This window comes from Anastrepha ludens, chromosome 2, assembly GCF_028408465.1.
Source record: "Anastrepha ludens isolate Willacy chromosome 2, idAnaLude1.1, whole genome shotgun sequence".
In the NCBI taxonomy this organism is placed as follows: Eukaryota; Metazoa; Arthropoda; class Insecta; order Diptera; family Tephritidae; genus Anastrepha; species Anastrepha ludens.
The window spans coordinates 5,027,610-5,045,595 of record NC_071498.1 but is presented as its reverse complement, the minus strand read 5'-3'; the positions used below and the strand labels follow the sequence as shown (position 1 = coordinate 5,045,595).

Below are 17,986 nucleotides of genomic sequence, written 5' to 3'. Positions count from 1 at the left end.
TTATCAAAACAAAAAGAGACGTATAGATGAAATGGGAAATAAAAATAGAGAAAGAAGAGGTAAAAAAATAAATATACAAATGCTGGAAGGCCACTCGAGGACAACGTGAAATTGCCTCTTTTACATATAAGTATTTACTAGACCAAAATACTAACTGAGGTGTTGCAAGCTGCGTCGTTGTAGTGCTTATGTGTATATGTGTGTAAATATTTTTTGTTTTTATTTTGCCAAGTTAATTTAATTTAAATTTTTAATTAAATGTTCCTTGAATTTATTTGATCCACTCAAGTGTGGCAGGACCCTAATTTTTAAATAAATGCAACAAATTCGTATTGATGAGTACTAAGAAAGTCAATAGTTTTTAAAAAACAGTTTTATGTCCTTATCTTGTTGTAGTGATATTTTTACATGCTACGCAAACTCAGAGTGGCAACCCTGGATACACGTAATTCCTCTTAAACACTATAAGACCTCGATTTATAACTTTCGTGAAGGCAGTTCTGAAGCAGATATAAATACAAAAAAAAAAGAAAATTACTAATAAACACAAGTTTGCAATTTTTTTAATAAATTCCCTTACTGATGTTTTATTTATAATTTGTTTTTTCTTTTCATCTTTTTCATAAACTTTTTATAAATGGCTTTGTAAAATTGAGTATTTATTTGTCCATCGTCGATCACTATTTTTATTATCATATACATTCTCCTCCCATTTGTGTGTGGCAGATGATTGGCTATGAGTAGTTTTTTCATTGCAGAACTACGCTCGTAGGTTTTCTATTGCCTACCGAGAGGTGGCTGCTGTTAGAAAAAACTTCCACTATCAATTGGTATTTCGTGTACGGGGTTTCGAACCTGTGCACTTCCGAATGGTGGCCACCCACCAACCCATTCGTTATTAATATTTGTCACTTTCAAAAAATATACAAGACAATCATTTTGACTCGAGTTACGAAGTTTCTGCTATTTTAACATTTATTGTTCTGGCAGTCTTGGATTTATTTTTACTTTCATGCTTAAATCATATTGCAATTATTTGCATCAAAATAAATTTCATCCTCCACGCAATAAAGCTTATTCTCAATGCTCTCCGCTCACGTTTTATCTGCTTTACTCCAAGCATTTCAATGCGTCAAACAATGCTCCTATTTAAGTTTTCAATTAAAGCTTACTTGGCACAGGCTCACCTCACTCAGGCGTTAAACACATTTCTATGTATTCACAAAAACTCTTTTTTGTGTTCGTGTACTTGTGTTGAGCAAAGGAGTTTTGAAATTTTCCAACATACAATAGCCACTACGCACACCAACAGCCAGCAAAAACGGATTTTTCCCCATCAGCAAATAAAGCTGCAGCCTAAAACAAAACAAAATTCACCTTTGCTGTGGTTGTTGGCGTTGGTACTATGGGTTATTATAGCTTTGCACGTGTGTGCGTGTGTCACGACCAAGTCTTTGTTTTATTAACGCCATTTTGTGGTCGTCATTATGTTCTGAAGCTATGTTTAATAAACACAACACAACCAACAATGGTGACAAAAAACTCAGCATATGTACAAGTACGGAGTAAATACAGCAAAGCCGACGAGCAAAAACAAAAGGCTCGGCTTGTTGGTTGGTCGGTCGATCGGTCGGTGGGTCGGTATTGCAGCTGCTGCGCTGCGTTCTTTTGGTGCATATGTGTGTAAGTCAATTTGTGCGTAGGTTGTTGGTGCAAAGCGTATAAGGCAGAGCTGGACAGGCGAACTTTGCTCATTGGTTTTATTACAGCAACATATTGGTGATGATGTTGATGTGCACCCTTTGTTATTAAAATGAGTGGCGCAATTTTGAAGCAATTATTGGTTTTGTTTTCGCTATTAAGGACGCTTTTGGGCTTTATAACGTTGATTTTGGTTTTTGTTATGTACATATATTTTCCTTTTTAACTTAGCGTTGCCGGGCCGTATGGCAGGCTATGCGTATCCTTTCATGCTTTAATGGTTTACATTTCTTTGCCCATTCAGTTTTTTTTTTTTTATATATCAATGTTGGTTCATATTTTTCGCGTTTTACGAGTACAATGTTAAAAGCTATCGCTGTCATTATATGGACGCTCATAATTTTTTTAACTAATTTATTGCGCTTTAAAATTTAATACGGCTTGCCACACTCTCAGTTTGGTGCGATTTTTCGTAATAGACTTGCACATACTATATCTTCTTATTGAATCATATTGGGTGTTGATATGCATGAGATTTTATGTTATGTGATTTTATGCATTGAGCAAATAAAAAATCTTGCACATAAAAATGATTGCGAAATTTCATTGCAAAATTCTAAAACCATAAAAATTTATTAAAGCAGTTTGAGGTGTTAGCCAAAAGGCCATGAATATGCGTGAAAGTTTTAGTAGAACTGAGACTTTTCTTCTTAAATACTAGTAAATATTATAGCACACATATCTATGTACATATACACAAAGGTGGTGCAAAATTAATCATCCAATTTGGTTCTAGAATAACTTTTTTACTTAATAAAAAATTTAGTTAGAGTGATGGAAATCTTTATTTTGAGCTGTACGCACCAGGCCGTTGCTTCTCTGTTTGTTACTGCAGCTGTCCAGTTCACAAGTGTCAAATATGACGCCATTTGCAAAAATTATAATCTTACGATAGGATGAATAATTTTGCACCACCTTGTATTTTCGCTAAGTATTTATCTGAGATTTGGGGGAAAATTTAGTTCCCGCTTTCAAAACTATTAAAAATTTGTTTGCCTTGAGATTCCTCGCGACTTATTTTCCAATGCATTTAAGTTAAACTTCCCAAATGAATTTTCTGATATTGATTTCCAGGCGATTTTTCCATTTAAAGTGAAGTTACTAGAGCAACTGATTCGTTTTATTCTTGATTTTTAGTGGCTTTAATGCCAAAGATATCTGTTTTTCTGCTTTTGTTGGCTTACATTCCGATTGAAATTCTTACCAAATAGCAAAAAAGAAAATATGTACATGTATATATTTTACAGATATTTTAAGAAACCCTTTAAATACATATTTACTTGTTTATATATTGTATTTTTTATAGATGAATGGATTTTATACAAAATCCCCGAGAAAAAAATCTTGTTTGTGCACCTGATATATGCACACCTAAGAAGTGCATTTAGAATGTTTATAAACTTTCTCAATGTATAGAAACATATTATTCTTCTTGATAACCGACACACTAACTGCATAGAAACTACGTATAGAGAATATATCTAATACATCTATATAAACTTTTGCTTGTACTATCAAGCGATGTTTATTGTTTAGCCCCATTTAGTTGCCTCATTCCGTTTGTGTTATTCAAAATCATGTCATTAATATGGCTTATCTTTGATAAGCTCCTTACAGAGTTGATGAGGCTGGGAAAGACAACATTTTTTATCAAAACAAAAAATTGTAAACGAAGCAAATTTCGAAAGAAAAATATGCATAACCCAGGTAAGCAAAAACAATTTGAGACGCTGAAATTTCAAAAAAAAAAAATTGTATTTAAAGCTGTTCAATGCCGAATTTAATAAGTTCATACAAAACCGAATACATAATTCCTAAAATTTGTAAAAACTTCACTTGTGTAAAATAAAAAAAAATAATACAATACAAAACAAAAATTGCAAAAATAGCCTCTAACATTCATTATCATCCAGGCGTTTGCCTGTTGAGCATAAACCTCTCGATTTATTTCCAATTTGTACATCTTGTGCTGCTTTTATCCAATTTGTCGTTATTCTTGTAATGCCATCGCTCCATCTTGAGGGCGGCCTTCCGATTTTCCTCTTGTCTTCTCGTGATCTCCCTTCTAGGATTCCCTTTGTCCATCTGTTATCCGCAAAGCGCACTATGAGGCCAGCCCATTTCCATTTTGCTTTGGTAACTCTTCCGATTCAATTGGTAACTTTTGTTTTTTTGTCTCAGAACTGCATTATGGATCGTTGCATTACTCTTTGTATATATAAGTTCCTATCGTTCCGTTAAGAAGCAAAGGGCTCTTTGAGCCACGTGCAATTTCTGTACAGCACTGCGTAGTAGTAGACGTTTCGCACCCAAAAATTACAACGGGTAAAAGGTACTGACGGTACAGAAGGTTTTAAGACCGGGGCGTTTTCCTGTAAGAACAAAGACGGCGAACTGGTGACCGACGTACAGAGCAATCTTAAATTATGGAGGGAACACTTCTCGAACCTATTAAACAGTGACAGCTGCGCATGTCACCGAGAAAGTGAAGATCCCGATACCCCAATCGTTGACGACGGAATTGTCGTTCCGCTACCCGATCATGACGAGGTGAGAATAGCGATAACGCGGCTAAAGAACAACAAAGCCGCGACGGACTGCCGGCTGAGCTATTCAAACATGGCGGCGAGGAGCTGGTAAGGTGCATGCATCAGCTCCTATGCAAAATATGGTCGGATGAAAGCATGCCTGCCGATTGGAATTTAAGTGTGCTCTGCCCAATCCATAAGAAGGGCGATCCTGCAATTTGTGCCAATTACCGTGGGATTAGTCTTCTAAATATCGCCTATAAGGTTCTAGCGAGCGTATTGTGTGAAAGGCTGAAGCCCACCGTCAACCAACTGATTGGACCTTATCAGTGTGGCTTCAGACCTGGAAAGTCTACCATCGACCAAATATTCTCAATACGCCAAATCTTGGAAAAGACCCATGAAAGGAGAATCGACACACACCATCTTTTCGTCGACTTCAAAGCTGCATTCGACAGTACGGAAAGGAGTTACCTGTATGCCGCGATGTCTGAATTTGGTATCCCCGCAAAACTAATACGGCTATGTAAGATGACGTTGCTCAACACCAACAGCGCCGTCAGAATTGGAAAGGACCTCTCCGAGCCGTTTGATACCAAACGAGGTTTCAGACAGGGTGACTCCCTGTCGTGTGACTTCTTTAACCTGATGTTGGAGAGCATCGTGCGAGCCGCAGAACTTAATCGCTCAGGCACAATTTTTTATAAGAGCGTACAATTGCTGGCGTATGCCGATGATATTGACATCATCGGCCTTAACAACCGCGCTGTTAGTTCTGCCTTCTCCAAACTGGATAAAGAGGCAAAGCGAATGGGTCTGGTGGTGAACGAGGACAAAACGAAGTACCTCCTGTCCTCAAACAAACAGTCGGCGCACTCGCGTATCGGCACCCACGTCACTGTTGACAGTTATAATTTTGAGGTTGTAAAAGACTTCGTGTATTTAGGAACCAGCATTAACACCGATAACAATGTCAGCCTTGAAATCCAACGTAGAATCTCTCTTGCCAACAAGTGCTACTTTGGACTAAGTAGGCAATTGAGTAGTAAAGTCCTCTCTCGACGAACAAAACTAACACTCTACAAGACTCTCATCATGCCCGTCCTAACGTATGGCGCAGAAGCGTGGACGATGACAACATCCGATGAAGCGACGCTTGGAGTGTTCGAGAGAAAGATTCTGCGTAAGATTTTTGGACCTTTGCACGTTGGCAACAGGGAATATCGCAGACGATGGAACGATGAGCTGTATGAGCTTTACGACGACATAGACATAGCGCAGCGAATAAAGATCCAGCGGCTACGTTGGCTGGGTCATGTCGTCCGAATGGATACAAACGCTCCGGCTTTGAAAGTATTCGATGCGGTACCAGCTGGTGGTAGCAGAGGAAGAGGGCGGCCTCCTCTGCGTTGGAAAGATCAGGTGGAGAAGGACTTGGCTTCACTTGGTGTGTCCAACTGGCGCCGGTTAGCACGAGAAAGAAACGACTGGCGCGCTTTGTTAAACTCGGCCAAAATCGCGTAAGCGGTTATAGCGCCAATTAAGAAGAAGAAAAGGTACTGATCATAAATCTTTCTTTTAAGGCATATTTACTGCAGCTGCGTCATTTGCAAAAATTATAAATCTTCCGATAAGATGATTAATTTTGTGCCGCCTTGTATATTCTTACATTTCCACTAAATTTCGCTCGTTCTTCCCTTTATTTTTGTTTGTTTATTTGGTGTGCTCACGTTACGGCCCTCGGATAATAAAAATAATAATAATAAAAAAATAATATATTAACATAGGAAAAACAATACAACAATAAAATCAAAACAAATGTCCATTTATTACGTTAGCAAATCAGCTGCTTCTGTAAAAATCATTGAGATCAGAATAACGGTTCGCGAATGTCACCACCACCTTCTGTATGCTCTTCAGCGTGGTTACGAAAAAAAACATCATAAGACTTTACAAAACACAAAATATTAAGAGCGCAATCATCGCTGACGGGCAGCATGAAATATGATGAGCCAAATGCAAATGTGGTTACTTCAAAAAGATTTGAGCAGTGGCTACCTTTTTTTTGTTTTCATTTTCATTTTCGATTCGATTTGTCATTTTAGCGGCGGATAAAGTCGATTGGAAATTCATAATTCGATTAATATTCGAATGTTTAGGTTTTTGTGTTGCTTTGTATTGGCGCGAGACACAATGCGGCTCAATGTTGTGTTGTTATTATTGTTCGTGGCCTTCTTTGTAATATTGCAAGCAAACAATGGATTGGCTGATTTTTTAGTGCTCGCGGTTCTTTTGTGTGAGTGTGTTTTTATAACGAAAATCTTCTTTGTTTGACACCTACGAAAATCACACAAAATGTTGGGGGGCAATAGACAATGGAAGTGGTATAATATAAAAGTTTTTAACATAATTTTAATAATTTACTGCATATTAAAAAGAATTATTACTTTTTTTTAGGTTTTTTATTATTATTTTTTTAATATTAAATTCTCTATAAGTGTATTAAATTAATACTAAAACAAGCAGGTTATTTAGAGAACTGCTAAGGAAATAGCATTTTAGTAATTCTTAATGCATTTTGCATCCATCGCAAGGCAACTTTGTGTAAGAAAATATGGCAAGTAACAGCTGAAATCGAGTGCCTCTTTAATTGTTTATACGACGGTTGTTTTAAAAGTCCATGCAAATTAAAAAATACTTAATTGTTTGGGATAAACCTTTTTTCTTTCCGACATAGTATATTTTTAGTCTCAGGCTTCGGCGCATCCTTGTTGAGGAGACTCTACACTTCGACGCTCATTGGGTAAAAAAGTGGAAGGATATCTCGCTAATGTTAAATATGGAACCGCTCAAAGCTCTTACTTCTGAGTCCTTGTCTGCGTTTTTCGCACTTTTTTCGACTCTTGTATGCTAACTTAGCACTTGGAGATATTAAATATTTCAGCGATGATTTTTCTGCCTACGCTTTTAGCTAAATTTTTCGCAAGAAAACTTTTTAGCTTAAATGCGAGACCATTTATGAATGTTCTTTCTATCGCCTGAACAGTTCGTTATTTGGGTGTCCCTGGAAACATCCAACACGTCATAGGCATCTGCCAAATCTATAAAAATTCTCTTTTAAGGCTTATACGCTTCGTCCGACGCTGTTCAAGTTTGTTGATCCCTTCCTAATAAAAGGGTTTGTCCTTTCTGCAATCACCTCCTCGATTAAATAAAATCTTTTTCCCGCTGGCCATTCCTTCAAATTGGGCAACAAACACATAGCAGGGATTCGAGTTGGAACTCAATTTGCATTAATTTTGCGACCTCAACTGCGATTTCGATTCAAAGGAATGCTAAACACAAAGAAATGAACTGATCTGGCTGAAACTTTGTGTGTGTTCTTTCAATAGATGCTACTAACTAAACCTAACCTCGATATGTGCCAGTAATGCCATTGCTCTGACCTTTCACGGATATTCCAAACGAACCTCGTATATTGTATACCTTTGATAAACTAAAGCGGCACCAAATTTTGTGTGTAGCTGCGAAATCCCGCTTGCTAAAATGTGACTGCAAAAATCAGCTGACTTACTTAAGTCCATTTTAGAATAGTGCGTTTTTAAATGCACAATAATAAAGACGAGTCTAGCTGAATATGCAAAAGATACCATAAGTGCTTATGAATAATTGTCTCTTGCCCATTTTTTGCCTCAGAAAAACACTCAGCATCCATTAATTTCTATCTATTGTAGAATACATTTATCTGTCCATGGAACTACGAAATTTTGCGCCTGCATATTTTTTTGTTTATTCTTCTCTTTGAGAGCAAAAATTAGGTTATTCATCAGAAATTTGTTGTTGTCTAATTATTGCTTGGAAAGTACAAATTAGAATGCATGAAATGAACTAGAAAATTATATACCTACATATGGATGTGTCTGCTCTTACATTGACTATTGCCTTCAAAACAACAGTCATATCGCCCAATGCTCAGCCTTTTGCTCTGGCACTGCTTCGACTTCAACTTCAACTTCGACTTCGGAGTTAAAGCCATTTGTGGCGAATGATTTGTGTGTAAAATTGCATATCATTGGAAAGTAATTAAAATGTTTTAAAGCGTAGCCACTTTGAACTTGTAAACGCTGCACCTCACACACATACACGCACATGTACTTGCATATTTTTTACACGCTTTTCTCACCTTTCCTTTGCTCAATTTTTACTTTAACTTTTTCACATTCCTTACTACTTTTTCTATTTTATTTTGTACCTTTTTTATTTTTTATTATTTTATTATGTCTTTTTTTTTTTTTGTTGCTTGTTCATCTTTGGCTGGGATTTTTAGACATAATGATGGATTAATATTATTTTTTGTTGCCGCTCGCACCACATTCATATGTATAAGTACAAAATCTATGATGTGGGCATTGAACATTTGCTCTGTGTGTGTTTGGTGTTGTTGGGGGCATGGAAACGCATATTAAAGCATTGATTGGCAATCATTACGCGGCAGTTTTTCAATTTCGGCATTTTTTCTTTAGTAGAGCGCTATTATTAGTACTTTTTTTTGGCTATGCTATTATTCGATTTCATGTCGGCAACAATAGCAAACAAATTGTTTCCCTTTTTAGCGCTTTTATTTGCTGTTCTTATTTTCTTTTTTGTTTCTTGAGACTTTAATTGCATTTTGATAGCATTGTGTATTCGAATTGAAGTTTAATATACTTGCATGTTTAAGAATAATTGTTGTCTGTGTGGTTTTTTGAACAAGCAAGCTTTTCAATACGAATTTTTATGTTCTTAAATTTTTTAATAATTTTACTTTTTCATTATTTCTTTTCACATATTTTTTTTTTTTGCCCAGCCATTTTATATTTTTTCGGTTGCGATTTTATTTTCATGTTTTGCCGAAAATTATGTATTGAGCACTTTTTTCTTAATTTGAGAACAACTTAATTTTAATATTCTTTTGCTGGAATTGTGTAGCTCATTTGCTGTTTTTAGGAGTTTATTAATGTAGACGATTTTCAGATATTAAAGTTTGTGCGTGAAAAGTTCAAATTGGGCTCAAATGAACTTTTGGAACCTTTTGATTGGGCAACCTATGTTATATATAAATATTTATTAACTATCGCTCCTTTGCTTTTATGGTAAATTTTAGTTAGGTAAAAATAAAAAATAAAAAAAAATATGCCGAACAAATTTTATTTGGCTCTGTTGTTTCCAAGCGTTTTCAATTATTTTACAATATTTGAACGTTAACAAGTTTAATATATATTTATACATATATCCTGTACCACCGTGTGGATAAAGGCCTAGGGCTAACCACCCATTGTATCGGAAATATTCGACTTGTTACTGAAACTTCAAAAGAAGATCGACTTCGAAAAGGCACTTGACCGCTTAGGTTAGGTTAAGTTATGAAGGTAGTCGGTCTATACGACCAACTCAATTAGACCTTAGAGGTCAATTGTGATAATACTGTCCGACAAGGGAACCCGATTTATTCATCTTCTGGAAATCATTTTGTGGATTTTATGCAGCACAGGACATTTTCGTAAGAGAATCGAAAAAGTATCTACCTAGAAAACCAGCTCTGATTTTAGCTAAGGCTGAACAATTGCAGAGAAAGTACACAACTGTTTCTTCCTCTTTCTCATCTGTACAACTTCTATAATATTCAGGGGAGAAAGTTTCTAGTCTCAAGGAATGCTCATCAAATAGCCAATGACCAGTTATACAAGCCACAACTTTCGAGATATCCTCTCTTGAAAGTCTAAGCAATTCCTTGTATTTTTCTTTTATTCTAGCTGTTACGCATGCCCCTTCATCTCTGCCTTCATCTTACAAATGCTGATTCGATTCCTCCCAATACTAAATAATTAAAATTAAGCAATTAAGCAGTGCATAAAGACCTTAGCCTAACCCGTACAGCCATTACCATTATCATTGCCTTAATCAATCAAAAAAGATCATTTTTAATTTTATTATTGAGCCATAAAGCTCTGTGCCAACTGATGTGGTCTACTGTGCTTGACCGCAAGCCCAAAGTTGGAGGATTCTGATGAATTTGAGCGCCTTTCCAGGTTGTTTGTTCCATATCACTAATGGATTTAGAGTCGCACTACCGAGTGCTGCTCATTCGCAGAGAATGTGGTGAGCCCAATCAGTAAAGAAACTATAAATATTTCAAAACAAAACTTAAATGTTTTAAATGCCTAAAATATATTTTTTTATTTTCAACACTTTCCGAGCCAATTTGTAAAGGCCAATTGCCCTTTTTCAACACCTTAAGTAGCATGCCAATTACCCACTTGAGCAATTAAGACACGATTCGGTGTGTAAAACAAAAAAATTTCACAACTTCCACAGGCACATTGACCTCGTGCCACACCTTCGAATTGAAGTTATTTTATTTTCTTCAATGCTACGCAGCTAACCAAAACCTCGATTGCCACAGGGCACACGCGCTCCTCGCCACTTGAGATGCCACTTGAAGCACTGCCACCGGAGCAGCACAGCCGCAGCAGCAGCACCAGCACCGTCAGGATGGTTTGCATGCTCGGCGGCGCGGCGAGTGTGGCGGTTATACAAAACACGCTTCATTAAACACTTTTACAATTGAGAAAATAAATCAAATTTCAATCACTGATTCTTATTGTATAAAGTACCACGACAGAGAGATGGAGAGTGTCAGTGAGTGAGTGAAGGCGAGCGAATCAGCCCAAATATTCAATTGTTTGACCTCATTTGGAGTGCCGAGTATTTATTTTCCAGTTAGTAACACATGTGCAAACATATTCACATTCAAGCATACAAACATCTGCACTAGCATTTGGGAGAATAAGCGGGCGTATAGACGTTGCCTGAGTTGACACGTGTCAAAACTTCCGCTTCGATCGTAAAGTGTCACAGGAAGTGAGCGTTTTTGGGGCGCTAGAGAACACAGCCACACAAGCACACAATGAACTACAACAGCAAAAGCAGCAAAAATCATTTAACATTAAATAAGCATTTAAAGGAGAGACATCGAAAATGGGGTGAAATAATAAAAAAGGGAAAATGCGGCTGCAAGGTGGCGAGGTGACAACAGCGGCTTGTCGCATTGACAATCACAATAGATTTTAAATTGTAGGACATTTGCAAATGGCAATGCATGAAAGCATTGCGACTATTGTTGTTATTGTTGGTGTCGGCAAATCATCTACTGCTGGCCGAAAACTTGAAATGGCACATTAAATTTTTGATTTAGTTGAGTATCTGCTACTGTTATTGTTTTCCGCCATTGCCAACGCTTTTTGCCACTACGGATATGTTGTTTATTATTTCTGCTTGTTGTCGTGTTTATTTTTTACTCTCGATATCTACTTATATGTTTGTATGTATGTATGCGTGCGTTTACACTGGATATGCGTTGCATGCCGCTGCGGCTTTTGCTATGTCAAAAGCGTTATAATTTACGGTTTCGGGCAACCCCAGCCACTTTTCGTTAACGATTACTGATTCGCAGATATTTTTCGCCTTTTTATATAAAATAAAATCGCAAAATTTCGCATTTGAAGCAACATTGAAGTTTTGAATTGAAGCTAATTTAGTAGCGAGAGAGCAAAAACAAAATCGATTTTTAATAAACTCAACTAAGTGAGAAATGGAAATTTATGTACATATTTTCCCCCATGGGCGACATACATATATTTATTTAAAAAAGTTCTTCATAATTGTCAAAAAAAATTGTGTAATGCTTAGCACTGGTCAAGCATATAGATTTTTCGCATGGAAGGTACAAAATTCACGAAATAGATTTACTCATAAAAAATAGTTGAAAGTTAGGCAATTTACGGCGGTTCAGGATGTCAGATAATGCATCATCAGCTTCTAGGTGTTAGGAAAAAGGTCTAGGCAGACGTATGTAAAGGTTGCATACTATCACCATTGCTCTTAAACATCGTCTTGGACATCGTTATGAGGAACGCCATAAAAACTGGAAGTGGGGCCTGCAGAGTCGGCTTCCTGACCTCGACTATGCGTACGATATTTGCCTACTGTCACATACGTTTTCTGCCATAGCAATGCAACTCTAATCCGTGCAGAGAGGCGCCGCTAAAGTTGAGCTGGTTTACAAGATCTCCAAAATCAAATTGATGCGTACTAACACTCAAAATACTCGTCGATTCCTGTTCGATGGTACCCAGCTGGAGGAAGTACAACCTTCTGCTATCTGGGCAGTAAAATCTCGGTGCCAGCTAACACGAGCGAGGACATCAAAAACCGCAACATTTGGCTCCCTACGTCCAGTCTGAAAAGCATCACACGCAACTCACAGGCTGAGCATCTTTGATTCTAATGTTAAATAATCTTTACTCTATGCCTGTGAAACGGGAAATACAATAGCGACCGATATAAACGCATTGCAAGTTTTAACTAATCGAAGCCCTCCCAAAATTCCGAAAATCTTATGGCCAAACACGATCTCGAATGTTAATCTGCGGAGATCTACTCAGCAAACCCCAATACCCCTTGATATTTGCAGTAGAAAATGAAGTTGCATCGGCCACGTCCTGCAAACAAGCTGTGACCTGTCAGAAATCTACCAGTGGCCCATGTAAGTATGTACTTCTCATTTAACTCTTTGAGCAACATAGTTTTGAAGAATCGTTTACCACAAAACGGTAACAAATGTTTTTAATCACTAGATTTGACCCAAGACTTGGCAAAAACAAGAAATAAACTTTTAAAAAGGTGGAGTGAATATTTGCTGCTTGCAAAGTGCGCCACAACCGCGCAAGGCATAGACGTCTGCTATTACAAGGCATAGGCGTTATATTAAAAGATTTCAAAATATTGTGGTATGGATCACTTTCCATCAATATTTCATCCCACATGTTTAAAAACATCACGATCCTGTATTGCGTGCCAAATATCGCGATGATTACTGGCCATGAAGGGTTTGTAATAACAAATAAGTGGCTCACATTTTAAGCCATTGCGGCAGAAAGAGGTAAGCGATAGTAAACAGTTGGCCGATAGTCTTAGCTATTAATATCATTTGTAATGCACAGTGTACTCGCTCTTAAGCGGACACTTAAGGGACTGAAAAATTTGTCCGCTTATGGGAAGTGTCCGCTTATGAGAAAAGTGTATAAAAAGTTAATAATATGTTATAGAAGAGTTATCGTATTGTGGGTGGGTTTTCCACTAAAGAGAATTAAATTTAAAAAAATTCCTAAGGATTTGTGATATGTACCGAAAAAGTGTCCTCTTATGGGAGGTGTCCGCTTAAGAGAGGTGCCCGTTAGGAGAGAGTACACTGTAATATAATTATTCATAATTTAATAACATGAATAATTATTATGAATGATTATATTTCTAATAAATAAATAAAATGACTGCTTATAAGATTTGCATGTGAATTTGGAAATCTTGCAGCGATTCCAAATAAATCGATGAAAAATCGCTCCTATTTTTGAGAATATTTTTCGAACGCGGTGTCATGTATTTTTTCCATTAACAGCCTACTCCACATTTTTTTTTATACGGACGAAATCACCCAAAACACGTCTGCAGAAAAAATTGTCAAAAATCAACGCGATTTTTTAACTACTTGAAACTTGCACTTTATTATACCAAAATTTCATGGCCTATAAAACTGCATACTAAAAATATAAATTTAAATAAAAATTCTGAGTAAAAGTTTGAAATTTTGATCAAAATGTACCAAATTTTTAAAAAAATTTTACAAAGCTCGAAATATTGCCTTATATGATTCTTGTTGTAGTAGTAAATAAATAGTCAAAACCTCTCAATATATGGTGTACACAGATAACAAGCATAATTATTGCAAATGCCACGATTTTGATGATACAAGGTGGCTCAAAATTAATCATCCAATTTTGTTTTCGAAAAACGGAAATTTTAAATTGAATCAGAAAATACCGAGATCGTCTTCAATCACACCCAATTTAACTGACCTCTACTCGCTTGTCAACACTACGTGGCTTTCTAAGGTTGGAAAACAATGACCCAGCTCATGTAAGAGCTACCTATAAAATGTTAAATTTGTTCACTAAAAAAGGATATTTAGCAGAAAAAATGCCTCTAATACATAAATCAATGTCACTTTTTAAATGATTTCAAATATTTGTAGGACTTGTGTGAATTATATAGACAGAATACCAAATAAATAGATTTATAATAAATAATAAAAAACAAGTTTTACTAAATAAAAAAAAATATTTTGCAAATGAAAATCTTTATTCTGATATTTGCAAAACTTTTTCTCACTTTGCATAGACTAGCAATCTTCCAATACGGTGATTCATTTTGCGACATCTTTTATATTTTTATGCCCGCGGACTTGTTATTCGCACACTTTATTGACATAATCATCTTACAAATTATGCGTCTGCTTTCATTTACTTGCATATTGTCTTATACAAGGTGGCGCAAAATTAGTCATCCAATTTAGTTTTCGAAAAACTTTTTTGCCAAGAAAAAAATAATGATTTTGAGTAGTAGAAATCTTCATTTTGACTTTTGCGCACTCCATTGCTTGTCTGTTTGTATAATGCAGCTATCACAAGAGTCAAATGTTATTGGCGTACGACGCCATTCGCAAAATATAAGTCGTCCGATAAGGTGATTAATTTTGCGCCACTTTGTATTTTCGCTAAGTATTTATCTAAGATTTGTGAAAAATTTGACTATTTAGGTATTAAAATTATTAAAAATTTTTTTACTTTAAGATTCCAAGCAACTTATTCCTCATCTGAATTTAAATTAAATTTCCCAAATAAATTTTCTAATATATATTTTCAGGCTAATTTTCCAATTAAAGGGAAGTTACTGCAACTTATTCGTTTTTTCCTGCTTTTTAGTGGTCTGCTGTTGTTGGTTTATTTTTTTGTTTACATTCCGAGCGAAATTTTTACCCTCAAATAACCAAATTGCAAAAAAAAATATTTTCATGTAAGATTTGTTTTTGTACCACTGCTATGAACTTATCTGGGCGCATCCGAAGTGATTTCATTTTTGTTACACTTTTTTTGTTTTGTAAAATATTCTAAAATCTAAAAAAAAAATATACCCCAATTTGCTTTAATGATTTAGCTTCTCAAACGGCCCAATCGTTCCTTTTTTGACTCAAAACTACATTAACTGTACTTCATACCAGTTTTAGCAGATGTTTTTGGTTTGTTTTGGAAATCACTTTGAAGAACACAAAGCACACATATTATTTACTGTAGTCAAGAAAATGTCTCGCTACCTGGCACTGCACATTTGAAAACCTTCCATGAAACACGGCGCTGCATACCAGCTTTCTGGCGAGAGAACAATTCGCAAATGCGCTTGAACGCCCAAAAGACCAACCTTGCCCCGAAAGGCTTAAATTTTTGTACATCCGCAACCATTAACGCTCACGCCTACAATGACACTGCCTCAAAATTACTTAAACCGATTAGCAAACAAACAGCAAAACACAGCACCAATAAGTTAAAACAAAATAAAACAGAGCAAGGCACACAAAGCAAGTCCAGATAATTGAATTGCAGTATAATTCACTGTTATGGGCGGCTAGTAAATCAGCAACATATATATTTTCAGCAGTGCTACCACTTTTGATCTGCACTGCTAGTCGATTTGGTTTTTTGACTTTTCCAAAGACTCACCTGTATGTGTCCTCTTGTGAATTTTGAGATTCTCGCTGCGCGCGAACACCTTGCCGCAGCCTGGATGTGGGCAGGCGAATGGCTTTTCGCCCGTGTGCACGCGTATATGATTGACCAGCTTGTATTTGGCCTTGAAGGGGCGCCCGTTGCGCGAGCATCCAATCCAGTAGCAGGCGTGTGTAGTGCACTCCGGTCCGCCGACGTGCTCCACCGTCAGATGTGTAACGATGTCATGCATGGTATGGAAGATTTTGTTGCAAGTCTTGCGTCCATTTGGGCCGCCCGGCTGATCGGGATCCACCCAAAGGCATTGCATCTCCTGCTTGATGGCCGACGCTGCCGACGGTTGGTGTCGCATATAGCGCAGAAAAGCGCCCGCACCCGCCGGATGCATGGACATGGCGGGATGTTGATGGTGATGAACCGTCGGAAAGTTGGTGTGGTGCTGTGCGTGATGTGCATATGGGTGCGCGTAGTCGGCCATGCCCATGCGCATCTGATGTTGATGGTGATGCGCTGCAGCCGCATGATGATGTGCCGCCGCATGGAAAGGGTGATTGCCGAAGGACGTGGTCAGGTCGGGATGTTGTGCATGTGTGGCAGGAAAGGAGGAGAACAGCATAGAGTCTGCGGTTGCGGCCGTGGTAGCGGCACCTTGGCCAACCAGCTGCGTGGTGGTGGCGCCGGTCATGTAATCGTTGTCCGCGCGCCTGCCAAGCAAAAAATCTCGCGGCGATGAATATGCCGTACCAAGTTGTGTATTGAAGTGGCCGTAACCGCTATTCTGATAGGCGGCGGCGCTTGCAACGGAGGCGCTCACAGGCGAAGACATATCGCTAACGCTGGCGCCCAGCGACATGGCTGAGGACATCAGACCGCTGGTGTCCAATTGCTGCGCCTGTTGCTGTTGAGCTTGCTGTTGCTGTTGTGCTTGTTGTTGTTGCTGTTGTTGTTGCACTTGTTGTTGCACCTGTTGTTGCTGCTGCTGCGCATGTTGCTGCTGTGCGCTGCTGCCCAGTAAATCCGACTGATTGCTGGGTGTAGTTGGTGACATACGCAGTCCATAGGAGGCCAGGTGGTGCTGCGACGGCGTAGGGTCGATGAACGCATTCATCATCATTTTGAAAGCTTTTTCGGAGAATAGAAGTGGAAGCGCGGTGGCTAAACTTCTAAGTGCGTGATATCGGTTACGCGGGTACGCCAAAAGTGAGAGCGCGTATTTGTTTTGAGCACCTATTTAACTTTTTTTAATCACAACAAAAACACTGCAGTAAAACACTTTCGCAAACGTTTAAATTTCGGTTTGAGTAATTTCTGCACTATTCCAATGCGTCAATTTTCGCACATACATAAATTCAATAAATTTGTTGTAACACACTGCGTTCGTTTACCGTCGCATTTGAGGTTTTTTGCGTATGTAGAAAATTTTTATTTTTCTCACTGAGTATTTTTAAGATAATTTTTTCACTTAAATCGGCTCATTCTCCCGACCGCGCTCCATCATGAACAACGGTTCAGTATATCCATTGATCCGTGTATTAAATGAGCGACAAAATATTTCTAACTGCGTTTGCGTTCGTTTCCGTTAGCGATCTGCACGATTGGGAATTGCTTATGCCACTGCATAAAGTCCCAAGCATACGGCCGAGCGTACCGATCCGAGTGATATCATGTCGTGTGTTGTCGTCGTAGCCTATGCTGTGCGAATGCGGGGTGCACAGTGGTTGGTTTGACTCCTTCGGCATACGTATGCAGGCTAGCGCACAGTTTGTTGTAGAACGATAAGACAAAAAAACAACATTTGGCCCCACAATCATTGTGTGCATGAACATGATGAAGCTTGCACTCGAAGATAGACGTCTCAGACTGACTGGTGGCTGGCTGCGTGTAGCAGCGACTCCACAGGGTAGTGGTAGGTGGTAGTAGAGATGATGCTGCTGCTGCTCGCTTGCGTTATGACACTACTACAAGGCACAGCACGGTGCATGTGTGCAATAGCAAGAGATCGCATGCCACATGCCGTGGCTTTTGTTGCACACACGCAAGCAG

The 17,986-nt window shown here is 37.9% G+C and overlaps 1 protein-coding gene across 1 annotated transcript in view; it reads right to left on the bottom strand.

Annotated features, from left to right (window-relative positions):
* Positions 1–17,676, bottom strand: part of LOC128862478 (pair-rule protein odd-paired) — an 88,716-nt gene extending 71,040 nt beyond the window's left edge. The window contains exon 1 of the mRNA XM_054101135.1: positions 15,938–17,676. Coding sequence (XP_053957110.1) covers positions 15,938–17,057 — 1,120 coding nt within the window. The 5' untranslated portion in view covers positions 17,058–17,676. The remainder of the gene's footprint in view (positions 1–15,937) is intronic.
* Between the last annotated feature and the right edge of the window lie 310 nt (positions 17,677–17,986).